Here is a 13,303-nt window from a genome sequence, read left to right as displayed (position 1 = left end):
TTGGTCCTTCAGATTTCACTTGATTTTCCATGTGAGGGATATCATGGGGTAAAATGGCAGCGTAAATGATGCGAAGAAGAGGTGTGAACGAAGACAAACCTTCGCATGTAGTCTGGTTCCTTGACCTAGAACCATAAAGTTTCTTTTATGAAATTCAGTATATCCACAATGGCTGGGTTGGGTAACAAAGTGGCGTGATGCAGTCGTCTTTCGCCAAACTCGGGCATGTTGGGTAAAAAATTCTGGTTTTCTTGCTTAAATATTGTCATAATTTACCTAAACTAGAGCTACTAGGATTAAGGAATGGATCCTCAAGGTCTGAATCTTAGTTAGTATGAAAAAGCGAGCTTCGTTTTCCTTATTATAAGAAAAGGGTACTAGCAATGCTAATAATGGTAATGAATGCCATGATTTCTTACCAACGATGGCGTCTCTTGTGGCTCGTTCATTCCTGAAGCCTAATTCTCGTTGCCTGTCAATACTGTAGAATTTCTGCCTCCGATTCATGGTAATTTCATTTTACTGTTGCTACCTTAACTATGTGAGTTGCCTTTTAGTCTTGATAGTAGGCCTACTGTTATTTCATCGAAATTATTTTCATTAGTGATTAAACAGTGTCCATGTCTCCACTGTACTGTCTGACACCAGGCTGAAATTGACCAGGCTGAAATTGGCACGAAATTCGGGCCGGATTTTCGACTAGCTAGCTACATGTAGCTTGATTTTCGGCTGGACGCTATTTTTACGGCTGCAAGCAATCGTTCACGTAACCAGCTAGAAATTCTACGGAGGCCGATCACGGCATGGCAGAAAGAGCCCATAAACGTCCACAAACAAATTACAAGAAAAAAAGCCATGTTTAAATAAATCTTTCACTGAAATGTATCTTAGCTATGAAACAACGTGAACAACTAAGATTTTTTTCACCAACAGGAATCACAGACCGGAATGTGTACGAAAAAACAATAAGCCTTCATACAAAATGGATGAGGGCGCTAGTACAGACAACGATGGCCCCAAAATATATGTAATGCCGTCGCGAACCGAATATGAAAACAGTGCCGGAATCTATTTAGAAAGTGTGAAACACGAAAACGCAAAAATCAATACCGCTCTATAATATTGATTTCAGGAGTCAACGCACCCGATTACGAACAAAAACGGGAATGTCGCTTTCTGGGCTAATGTTTGTTTTCAAACGATATTGAGGCCAGAATCCGATTTTGCCCGTTTATGTTCCTAATCGGGTGAGTTAACTCCTGAAATCAAATGGGCTGAGACAGCCTCAGGCTGTGGGCCGAATGTAATCGGTGTAATCAGCAATTGTAAATTACATCTATTATGAGCTAGACCGCGGTATTAAGCCGTAACATGGCAATGATCTCGAACTTTTCTGAACTGGTTAATTGGCTTTTGACATACCATGCAAATGTATTCTCTATAGCTGCTGTTTTCGGCATTTGACAATTTGAACTTATCCATTTTTGTCTTTGGTTCAGTTGGTTTGGGATAATTACATTCGTCAAACTGGGAAGGCCAAATAAACTTTCGCAGATCCAACAGCTGTTATTTTCTTGATGCTGTTTGGATAATTCCAAGTTCCATTGCATTATTTTTGGTTTTTCAAATATTTTGTTTACTGCCTGTTCGTCTAGCAGTAAAGATCTAACAAACGATTTCGCTGCATTGGGACCTTTGTAAGTTTGCCGCTTTATGCAAATGGCATCACTGCGAATTATAAAATAGGCATAACCGGAAACAATATGCCGATGCGTTCAGATTGCATTGCCTTCTTCTGGGGGCATGGGTTCCGATCAAAATCGGCATAAATAACAAATGGCGCTAACTGTTCATTTTTACAGTCTCCCAACCGGAATTTTAATATATTGTAGCGCCGGCGGGTCCGGCCGGTGGGGGCGCCAGCTCGGACCCGCATGGAATTGGCTGGCTGGTTCCCGCGCTGGTTGCGAACGGCCCGCAGTTTTCCCGCCTCGCGCCTGCGCAGTCCCTGCCTTCAGGCGCCATGTTAAGACCTTGTCGGAAGAGCACATTGTAGTGTATGCGACAGAATAAAGCAGAGATTTTTGTGACCAGAAGAGTGAGTTGCACTTGAGTGTCGTTCTTCACAGCGTCGAACCCTGTGCAGCGGGACACGCTACAACTGGTGGCAGCGGCGAGACGCTGGATAGCTGTAGAAAAACAGGTAAACTCTTCGCCTTTTCTGTGTCATGGAATTGGTGGATGATTTTGGTCGGGTGCCGGACTCGCTAGACAGCGGCAGCACAGGCCAGCGCGGGGCCCCGTGGTCGGGGGCCCAGACCGCAAAGGCGACGTGGAACTCACCTGGATTGGCGGGCGAGCTGGAGTCGTTCCTCGCGGGCATCTGGAACAGTTATCCAGGAGTGGGAGGCGGAAATTCGAGGGTATCGAGTGCGTCAAGTGCACGGCGTGGGGGGGGGGGTCCTGGGCTAGGTCCCCTGGAGAATACAGCCAAGTCTGCGCAGTCCCCGGGCGACTTCCCCCCCTTCTAAGGTCGATGGGGCGAAGGGGGTGCTGTTCCGTTTGGAGCACGACCATTTCGCATCGGTCGCTGGGGAGGGGGCGGGGCATCGCCAGGAGACATCCTCCCGGACCCTCACTAGTACACCCATCGTCGACGTCCGTGGGGCGCCCTCTGGCGGCGGGGACGCACTGGGAGAGGCGTTCCAGTCGGAGCGCCCTCAGGGTGGGTCCGCAGCTGGGGGGGTCCTGGCGGGGGCCGGGCGGAAGTTCATTCATGTCTTGTGGTAGCGTCGAGGCGCCCCTCGCGGTACCGTCGTAGCCGAGAGAATGCTCCTCTCGGAGCACGGCCGGGCGGCTGCCGCGGGGTTTGAGCCTCGGTGCGAGGTAGCTGAAGCTGGTAATACTAGCCATAGTTTAGGGGCGCCGTCTTGCGGCGCCGCGGTGGCTCTCCCCGCGCAGGGATCCACATGCATCTGTATGAGGCGGATCCCCGCCCGGGGATCCACTCGCATCTTCATGAAGCGGATCACCCTAGGATTCGCGTACAAACTCATGAGGCGGATCCCCACTTGGGGATCTGCACGTGTCTGTTTGAGGCGGATCCTCCTCGGATCCACGCACAGACACATGAGGCGGATCTCCACCCGGGGATCCACACACATCTGTATGAAGCGGATCCCCCTGGGATCCGTGTACAAACTCATGAGGCGGATCCCCACTTAGGGATCTGCCTCACACGTGTCTGTGTGAGGTGGATCCCCTCGGATCCACACACAGGCACATGAGGCGGATCCCCACCGGATCCGCACACAGACTTACGAGGCCGATCCCCGTGCGGGGGGCCGGGGAGCCGATCAGAAGGACCGAAGACCAGTGCTACTTCCGGACCGGTATGACGGAAGCTCGTCCTGGGCGGATTACCTCACACACTTCGAGAGTGTGGCCACCGTCAATAAATGGAGCAGGGCCGAGAAGGCGGAGTACTTGGCCTCCCATCTGCGTGGACTGGCCCAGGAGGCATTCACCGACTTGTCGCCGGAGGCCCAGAGGGACTACGTGAGCGTCCTTGAACATTTCGAGCGGCGGTTTGGAGTTGCTTCGCAGGTGCCGCTCCATCGGGCTCAACTTTCCATGCGGGTGCGCGGTCGGGGAGAGTCCCTAGAGGAACTGGGGAGGTCCATCCGACGGTTAGTCCTCCGGAGTTACCCCACTTTGCCCACGCAGGCGCGTGAAGATCTGGCGGTTGAGGCCTTCCGGAACGTTCTGGGGGACGAACAATTGCAGTGCCATGTCTTCGCAAGTAAGGCCACGACCCTGGCAGAGGCGATTACCCTGGCCACTGAGATCGAGGCCTTTGTGGAGTCCCAGGCCTATCAGCGGAAGGGTAGGATCGAGGCCAAGGAGGCCCAAGTGGTCGAGGAACCTACCGCAAGTACGCCAGGCAAGGTGGGGGCGGCGGGTGGAGACCCACCCTTGCTGGGCGCCCCCTCGCGGGTCCGGTGCTACAGGTGCCACGAGTATGGGCATTTCTGCCGGGATTGCCCGCGCGGGAAGGGGAAGGGCGGCGCCGTCCGCGGCCGGCTGCCGGCGGAGCCAGTCTCGACGGCGCCGCCGGGGCCGGCCCCTCCGGCGGATTCGGGCCCCCCTCAGAGCTGGCCGCCGGAGGCGGAGGACGAGTCCCTGGTTGCGACAGCCGAAATGGACGGAGAGGAGGATGACTCGATTTTGGACGGGTTTCCCGAGGTCTGGGACCTGAGCAAGCTAGCTCAGGAGCAGCAGGACGACCCGGAGCTGGGACCGGTCCGCCAGTGGCTGGTGGCGGGGAGCGACCGGCCTGAATGGGAGGACATCTCCGATCTTGGCGCCGGGGTCAAAAGCTGGTGGTCTAGATGGGACACACTGCGCCTATTCCGAGGGGTCTTGCAGGTGAAGTGGGCAAGGGCCGACGGGGGGCCCCCACCTGGAAGATTGCCGTCCCGCAGGCCAGGGTGCCAGAGGTTCTGCTGCTTGCCCACAACCACCGAACTGCTGGACACCTCGGGGTCGCTCGAACAGTGGCCCGACTCAGGCAGGCTCATGTGTATTGGAGGGAGATGAGACGCCAGGCTGAGGAGTGGTGCCAGAAGTGTCATCTCTGCGGTTCTAAGAAGTCCCCGCCGCGTCCCGGGAGAGCTCCGCTTCGACAATACCTGGTGGGGGCCCCATGGAGCGGATCGCCATTGACCTTACCGGACGCCTGCCCCGAACCAAGGCCGGGAAAAAAGCATAATGGTAGTGGGGGACTATTTCACGAAGTGGGTGGAGGCGTTTCCCCTTCCGGATCAGACGGCCGAGACTGTGGCCAAGACCCTCGTGGAGCAGGTGATCACGCGCTTCGGGACACCCCTCGAGATCCACATGGATCAAGGGCGGGAGTTCGAGGCGGGCCTGTTCCGTGGGGTCTGCCAGCTGTTGGGCATCCACAAGACTAGGACGACTCCGTTCCACCCCCAGTCCGACGGCATGGTCGAACGGTTCAATCGTACCGTGAAGACCATGCTGAGCATGTTTGTGGATGAGAATCAGGACGACTGGGACGAACATCTTCCCTACGTCCTGATGGCCTACCGCTCCTCCCAGCACGATAGCACCAGGCTCACCCCGAACATGCACATGCTCGGGAGGAAGGTGGGACTTCCCCTGGACGTCGTTGTGGGGTCACCGGAGGAACAGACGGAGACTACCGAGCCACTATATTACGTCGACGAGCTGAGAGCGAAGCTCACGCGGGCCCACAAGTTTGCCCGGCGACACCTGAGGCCGACTCAGAGCTACCAGAAGCAGCAGTACGACCGTCGCGCCCAGGAGGGCGGGTTCGAGCCTGCCAGGCTGTTTGGCTTTTCACTCCAAAGAAGAAGGTCGGCCGCTCCCCCAAGCTGCAACGGTGGTGGGACGGACCCTTCGCGGTGCTACAACGCCTCAACGACGTGACCTACAAAGTGCAGCGTAGCGCCCGAGCGAAGGCTCAAATCGTACATCGCAATCGGCTCAAGCGCTGCCTGGGTGACGTGCAGCTTGGATGGTGGGAGCGCGCAGCCCGCGGAGCCTTGGCCGAGGAGGCACCAGCGCGGGCAGGGAGGCAAGGAGCCAGCGGATCCGGCCCTCAGTCCTGCCCACGGGGGCCATCTCCCCCCGTTGACGAAGGGACCGCACTGGAACCTATTGACGGGGCGAAGTCGGGACACCCGGGCCGGAGCGGCGGCGTGTCGAACGGGGAGAATTCAGACACAAGCAGCCAGGGAGGCAGCGCGCCGGCGGAGCCATCGCCGTGCGAGCCGGAGGCGGGGGGAGCGTGCGTGATTCGCAAGGGGCGGCGGGTTCGGCGCCCGGCGCGATTCTGCTCCACGATAACTTTTGAATCTCCCTCTGTTTCTCTCCCCAAGATGGACCGATTGGCCTGCCCCCACTGTCGACGGGAATTCCGTCAGCGGATCAATTTGCGGCGACACCTAAGGACGGCTTGTCCGGAGTTGTTCGCCGCCCGGCCCTATACCTGTGAGCAGGGGTGTGGCTGCTGCTTCTACCGCTCGGACATGCGGGATCGGCACCACCGACACTGCGACCACGTCCTCGTTGGCCAGATCCGGGCGGAGGATCCTGACGTCCCGGAGGTCTTCGCCAGTGGTGGGGAGTTGGGGGGTGACGAGTTCCCCATGGAGCAGTCACTCCCCCTGCCAGTCCTCCGGAGGGAGCCGCCCGGACCCGCCCCCGGTTGGCTGCCGCGGGTGAGCCTTCGCCGCCGGTGCCCTCTCGGCGCCGAAGGCGGGGGTCACGGGGCCGGCCAGAACGACGAAACCAGTCGGACTCGCCTTCCAGTGCGGCTCGGGCCCCCGCGGCTGCCGCTGCGGCCGGGACCGCCACCCTGCGCTGCTCAGTGGAGACGGGGACGCAGACTGAGGAAGAACCCCCAGCCCCGGTTTGGAGGGGGGGCTGCCGGAGTCTGCCTCCCAGATCCTGGGTGACGTATGCGGGGGGGGGGATCCGCCTGCGACTGGGGGTGTGAGCCACTCTGCAGGAGGAGTGGGTCACCAGAGACACAGACACCATGATGGACCCACCACACTGTGAGCTTCACCACAGCCAGTGGCGGTCGGAGGTCCAGCGGGAGCCCCCTCCACCGCCCACTGGAGTCCGCCCCCCTGGAGCAGCGAGGCAACGCCGGGAGGCGACACAGCGACCGGAGTCTCCCCCCCACACTGGACCCCTGGATCCCCCCCCCATGGTAGCGGAGAAGACCCTTGGAACCCACCAGACTTGTACTTGTTGCTTGGTTTCACTCTTTGTAAGCTGCGCAGGGGCGACCGGGATGGCCTCGGGCTGGCCCGCCGGGTTGCGCCGCCTCGTTCGGGGACGAACAAGAGTCCTCGGAGGGGGTGGTGTAGCGCCGGGGGGTCCGGCCGGTGGGGGCACCAGCTCGGACCCGCATGGAGTTGGCTGGCTGTCCGCGCTGGTTGCAAACAGCCCGCGGTTTTCCCGCCTCCCGCCTGCGCAGTCCCTGCCTTCAGGCGCTTTGTTAAGAGCTTGTCGGAAGAGCACATTGTAGTGTACGCGACAGAATAAAGCAGAGATTTTTATGACCAGAACAATGAGTTGCACCTGAGTGTCGTTCTTCACAGCATCGAACCCTGTGCAGCGGGACACGCTACAATATTCTTGTCTTCTTGCTGTAGAACTACATTAGTGATTGGGACGTAAAGTCCGAGGCAATCGAGGCTAATGTTTCGGCTTTTGTAAAATTATATTGACATTTATATCATTTGTAAATAGCATGACCGTGACTATTCACTAAGTTTGAAATAAGTCTCGACCTGCTTTAAATGCAGCAATAATGTTGTATATACCCATTGTCAAATGATATGTTGGAAGACAATCCTAAAGCCGCGCATATTGCCCACCGTATGCATTCGCAATCTTTGTTTTTAACATTTATGATGGCTCCCTTATTTTCAGTTTATTCGGGTTGCTTACCTGTAGGATCATATCTTATCACGTTAACAAAGAACGCAATAATTTCGTCTAGTATCCAACCAGATCCACCGTGGACATATTTATCAATTCTATCTAAAATATTTTGTTTTTGTTCTTCCAACGTATTTTTTTAACATCTGATTCAAAATACACCGTTTGAATCTTTGACAAAAAAAGTAAATTCAGCGGTAACAAAATCTTTCTGTTTAAAATTTTTTAAATCGGACTTTAATCGCCATTTGTAATCTGTAAGTACCTATTTCCTTTCATTGTTTCAGTGCCAATTTTTCGATGTCTTTCTTGTGCGTAATAAAATATTGAACTGCATCGTCATTAAAAAAGGCGTGGTGTTAATTCCCAATTTCGGTAGTTGCCTTGGAATCTTTTAACATTGCGTACGTCTAATTCGCAGAATAATTCCGGATCGATAAAAGCTTGCGGCAATGACATCTCTTTTCAAATTCGGTTTTTCTTACCCATGCCAATTGTACGTTAATTATTGTCATCTTCCAATTGCTGTAACACGCTTATAGATTTGCGAAGTAAATTTTGAAGTTGCTTTGAATAATTTCTCACTGCTTGTATTAATTCCTTGCGCTTGTATAGCACCGAAGGACGACCCAGTTCAGGCAACGCAATATTGTGATTAGCGTTGTACTTCAATAATAATGATTTATTCCATGAATTATAGCCATAAAGATGGTGTTTATAATGTAATCTGGTATTAGCGTACGAGTTTTGATTCGATAGCATTCTTATTTGTATTAAATACTTTTAAAATAATGCTGAATGTATATCATTTTTATTGGCGCTTCAGCTCTTCAGAGTGGAGGCGCTAAATTTATTTCAAGTTTCGCTGCCATAAACAGTTAATCAATAATATGCCGTATTCAAACTGACTTGCAAAACACAGTCCATTTTGGAAATAAGGAATCTTCGGAAAATTTTCTGAATTTTTGGGAATTTTGGCGCATTTTGGTAAATTTTTGGTGTTTGGCGAACCGACTGGCAAGTAGGCAGATTTTAGGAATTTTTTCAGAATTTTGATAATTTTGGCGTATTTTGGGAAATTGTTGGTTTTGGGGGGCAGTTTGGTAGGAACCCAATGGAAATTTGTTGTTGGAATCGGCACTTTCCTTAATACTACATTCTCAGTAGACGTCGCCGATCAAATCCCAAAAAAGGTGGGAGATATTGGTCGTTTTGAAATTATATTTCACAAATTAGATTGGAAGGTCTGAAATTCAAACCAGTTGCAAAGAAAAAACATCAATTCAGAGATGATGAAACCCGATACATTCTGAGCTTAAAACCACGATCACTGGGCAGTCATCTTCAGTTCGCACGCGCACGAAACAATTTGGCGCGCATGCGCACAAACTAAACTGAATCATACGTGCTCCAAGCGGAACAAAAGAGGGCAGGTTTTTTGGTACTCACCACAGGGGTTACTTGTGTCTATGGTACTCACCCAAGGCATCGTTTTCCATAATGTACTTCACCCAATACACACCCATAGAAAACAGTGCAAAATCGGACCGACAAAGCGCAGCCTGTTGACTCTCGTGAAGAGGTTGGCCTCCGTTTTTTCACTTGAAATTCAAGATTATGGCCAGAAGACCACTTTTCGTGAGTAATAAAACTAAGTGCTCATTTATGAATGTAGCCGCCCGCCTCTATCCAAAATAGGTCCACAATTTCGGGCTTTTTGTGAAAGAAATACCCTGAACTGGAAACTATCAGTCCTAAATTCGAGATTTGTAGAAATATTTATGTGATGCCTCCTGATTATGGCCTGCTTTATTGTAAAAAAAAACAAACAAACCGTGGAATCACAAAATATTAATGACCTTGCTCGCAGAAATACAACCATTTGGTGGATTGCATCCTTTAATATCATTAAATATAATTTTAAAATGGCTTAAAACGAATAAAATCTATCCCAAATAGAAAAACCAATTCAAAAAATTGAATACGCTTTCTTGTTTTTCTGGAGAAGGGTAATACAGTTTGTTTGTTGCAACTGAACGCAGCAGTGACAATCTCATTAAGTAAACAAACGGGGAAATCAGACATCTTCTGCAAAACCGTGGGACACAGAGAAGAAAAACTAAAAGAAAGAGGACGAGCAGACGGAATTGTTGATTGGCCCTTTCTAATTTTCGTTTGCCCGGTCTCCGGGGGAGTTTTTTGGGAAGAAAAATAGAGGGAATTTATAATGGAGATTATAATGTTTGTAATGTTTGCTACTAATCCATCTCCATCTGTCACGTATGTTTCACCCCATTCAACGTGTGGAAATTAACGACTTCGACCGTGCGCGGCAGTTACTTGACCGGACCCTCGTGAACCATACGGAAACAACTTGCCAATCCTCTGTTGAGCCTTCTCGTTTTGAAGACTTCGTTTGCACAAAGTTAAGAAACGATCACATTGAAACTCTTTATATGTGCTTGAGAAGGCTTAAACCGAATAAAACTCTACAGGTTCATGAAAAGAAATTCTACATAAATATGAAATTTAGCCCGGCTCAGAGTGGTTGCTAAGATGATAAATTATTTCCATTTTCAATCGATCACTTGGTCTTTTTCCTCTAAATTTCTCAATTTTAGAAATTTTCCCAGAACAGTGGGACAATGCATACGACAGGCCAGAATCTCAAGTACACAATACAATCAGTTTTATGTAGCTAGATTTTTTTGTTCGACTTTCATGAGTTATATTCAATACTTCTGCGCAGCGCGATCTGTACGTGTTTTACATGCACGAAACCGATCCATCCACGTACCGTGGACCGTCACATGCACTACGGCATGTTATGTTACACGCATACCGCGGCGTACACGTGCATACAGACATGTACAGTACATGGAAATTTTCGACGGAGCCTGTGTACATGTTCATGTGGTTCGTGCGTGTACAGCATATGTCAAACTGGGGATATATACTGTGAATTTCAAAATTTTCCCGGCAATTTTATAATGACAGGAAGACCTCGGTTTCAATATTAAACTTCATGTGGACGATACTTTCGTCATCTGGCAACACGGGCAGGACAACTTCCAACTCTTTCTGGAACACCTCAACGGGCTTCACAGCAGCATCCAATTCACCATGGAACAAGAACGTAATGGCAACATTTCGTTTCTTGATGTTGAAGTGACCAGAAAGGAGAACGGCAGCCTAGCACGCACTGTCTACCGCAAGCCCACCCACACGGACAGGTATCTCCACAATACGTCCTTCCACCACCCCAAGATAAAGTCATCCGTCAACCGGGCCCTGGTCCGCAGGGCATATAACATCTGCGACAAAGAATTCCTCGGTCAAGAACTCCACCACATCACTGCAGCGCTGCAACGTAACGGATACAAGCCAAGCCAAGTCAAGACCCAAGATCCCAGATCCACCCCCGGCCGAAGGGTCTCCTATACCCAAAGCCAACTAGTTAGGGCCCCTAGTTCCATTACCCTCCCCTACTTAGGCAATACCTCCCACCACATCCAGCGGATTCTCCACAAGCATGGTATTCAAGTTTTTAACACAACCCCACTACAGTTGCATCACCTGCTCACTTCGCACAAGGACCGACAGGACCCCCAGCGCAGACCGGGGGTGTACAGAATTCCTTGCCAAGGTGGCAAAGTGTACATCGGCGAGACGGGCAGGGACCTCCCTACTCGAATCAACGAGCACAAAGCCCATGGTAGGAAGGGAGAGCTGGAAAAGTCGTCAATAATTAAGCTCTCCCACACTGAAGACCATCAAATCAACTGGAGCCAAGCTGAACTTATCACCAGCATCGAACGATGGTATCCCCGCCGCATTAGAGAAGCCATGGAAATCATCAAGCACGACACAGTTCCCAAGACATCGGCTTCAACATATGCGATATCTGGCGCCCCATCCTCACATCCCAGTCCAATGGGTCTCCTATACCCTAGGACTTCCTAGTTAGGTTTCCCCCTCAGTTAGCCTATGGGTCTTCTACACCCCTTGGCACCCAGCTATTCACTCTCCCACTGCCAACTCCAACTGACACGCTCCGGTAAACACACACACAGGGCATGCAGCCCCAGGATCCAGTGCAGAATCCATTGTTCCCGCCATCACTGTCCCCGCCTTAACGCCTCACCGAGCTAATCCCTACATCTAAAGGTTTAGATGCGCTTACTTTGTGCTCACACAAAAGATTCTCACACTTCTGTATGCTGCATGTCGGTTTTCAATAAAATTTACTCAATATATTAATACATTTCATTTAGTAAATTTTTTTCCTGAATGTGTACAGCTAAAATCGTTTTATTGATTTTTTTTCAATGTTGGCAGAAAAACGACAGAAAAACACATGGACAGTTTGGACATCATATTTACTCTTTTTATAACGGGTTTTGCCCTTACCCAACGTATGTATTGATAAACACGTTATAAATTAACATCTCCCCAACGCAAAAATACATCTTGAAATCATATTTACTCACAAAACATATTGCTTGTCAAAGTTTTACACGCTGAACAAATCACGATTGAACCTACTCAAAGTGAAAATAGTGTTAAAGCGAGACCGTAGACAATAGCCTAGGTATAAAAAAATTAAAACTGACACACACAAAAACAGGTTAAAATTATCGCCTTCGAGTGGGTTAGTTAATAAGAAAATGGTCAGTTATTTCCGGAAATGATATTCTTGCATTTTCTGTTTATTTGGGCTTGCTTTCGGGAGGGAGGCCGAGGGCTTAGCCATCATCCCATTAGAAAAAGGTTACGTTGACCAGAAATGCACAGCATACAGCATCACATATAAAAAAAACCTGGACTTGCAACGCCTTCGTGTCAAAATGAAGCCAACCAGCGGCCATTTTAATTTTTACCGAGCCGAATAAAAAAGCGTGGGTTGGCTCCCTTCTGTTGCCGTCAAGAAGAACAAACGCGGCCAGCATTGCCATGAAAAATGGCCGTGAGTGGATTCAATGACTCTATGGGTGCAGTGTCCCAATTCAAAGAAAATTCTCCGCCCGAGATTGTTTTGAAAAGAGGGGTCTGTTTGGGCCAAGAAATGGTGGGATTGTGTCAGTATGGCCCAGGATCACGGTTCAGGGGCACCCATCTGGGGGCAAAACAGACAAAAATGGGATTGAAAATTAGTCAGAAGAGTCCCCCGAAGGTGAGGGATGTCATTTGAAAAATGGCCGCTGGGAAGGCTTGGCAGCATTCACTTTTTGGTGGGCCAGTTTGTTTTCGGCGGATAATTCAAAAATTCCGATGGCATTGGTTAACCTACTAAAAATTGAAAATCAAATGAAATCTGAAGGGCCAAACAACACATTGTTTTTTGTTTGAGAGGCCTCAGGGACTCCAGTTGCCTGCCATGGGGCTCCAAACTTGGTGATTTTACACTATTTTCAATGGAGCTTGAATTGGTTCAGTGCACCCCTATAAGCTGATTAAGGGCATTGCGAGTCCAGATTTTATTATACACGTCAGTGCACTTTACCTTCCTGAAGCACCGCCATTGTTCGGCCGTGCATTTTGTGCACAAACAATGCGCGATGTCCGATCCATAACCTGTGCATTTTGTAACTAGGAGGGAGCTCTGATCTCTGTAATAAAATGTTATTATAGAGATCAGTGGGAGGGATTCCAGTAGACTGGTCCCCAGTCTGGGGCAAGCATTGATCTCCATTACATAATGGAGATCAATGGGCCAAGCCTGCTATGCCGTGATCGGCCTCCGTAGAATTTCTGGCTGATTTCGTGCCAATTTCAGCCTGGTCACGTGTAGCTAGCTCGCCCA

At 50.5% G+C, this 13,303-nt stretch overlaps 1 protein-coding gene across 4 annotated transcripts in view; it reads right to left on the bottom strand.

Annotated features, from left to right (window-relative positions):
* Positions 1–758, bottom strand: part of LOC110977610 (DDB1- and CUL4-associated factor 6-like) — a 100,089-nt gene extending 99,331 nt beyond the window's left edge. For 2 of the 4 annotated variants that reach the window (XR_015427883.1, XR_015427884.1), the window contains exon 1: positions 420–758. Coding sequence is in view for 2 of the 4 variants with exons in the window: in XM_087146884.1 (XP_087003010.1) it covers positions 420–507 (88 nt within the window). In the remaining 2 variants the exon portion in view is untranslated. The remainder of the gene's footprint in view (positions 1–419) is intronic. The other 2 variants (XM_087146884.1, XM_087146885.1) reach the window with 2 other exon arrangements.
* Between the last annotated feature and the right edge of the window lie 12,545 nt (positions 759–13,303).

This window comes from Acanthaster planci, linkage group LG15 (assembly GCF_054643075.1).
Source record: "Acanthaster planci isolate LZ-2023a linkage group LG15, COTS_SCS, whole genome shotgun sequence".
Classification (NCBI taxonomy): domain Eukaryota; kingdom Metazoa; phylum Echinodermata; class Asteroidea; order Valvatida; family Acanthasteridae; genus Acanthaster; species Acanthaster planci.
The sequence above is the reverse complement of the archived record's forward strand: the minus strand, read 5'-3'. Positions and strand labels throughout refer to the sequence as shown.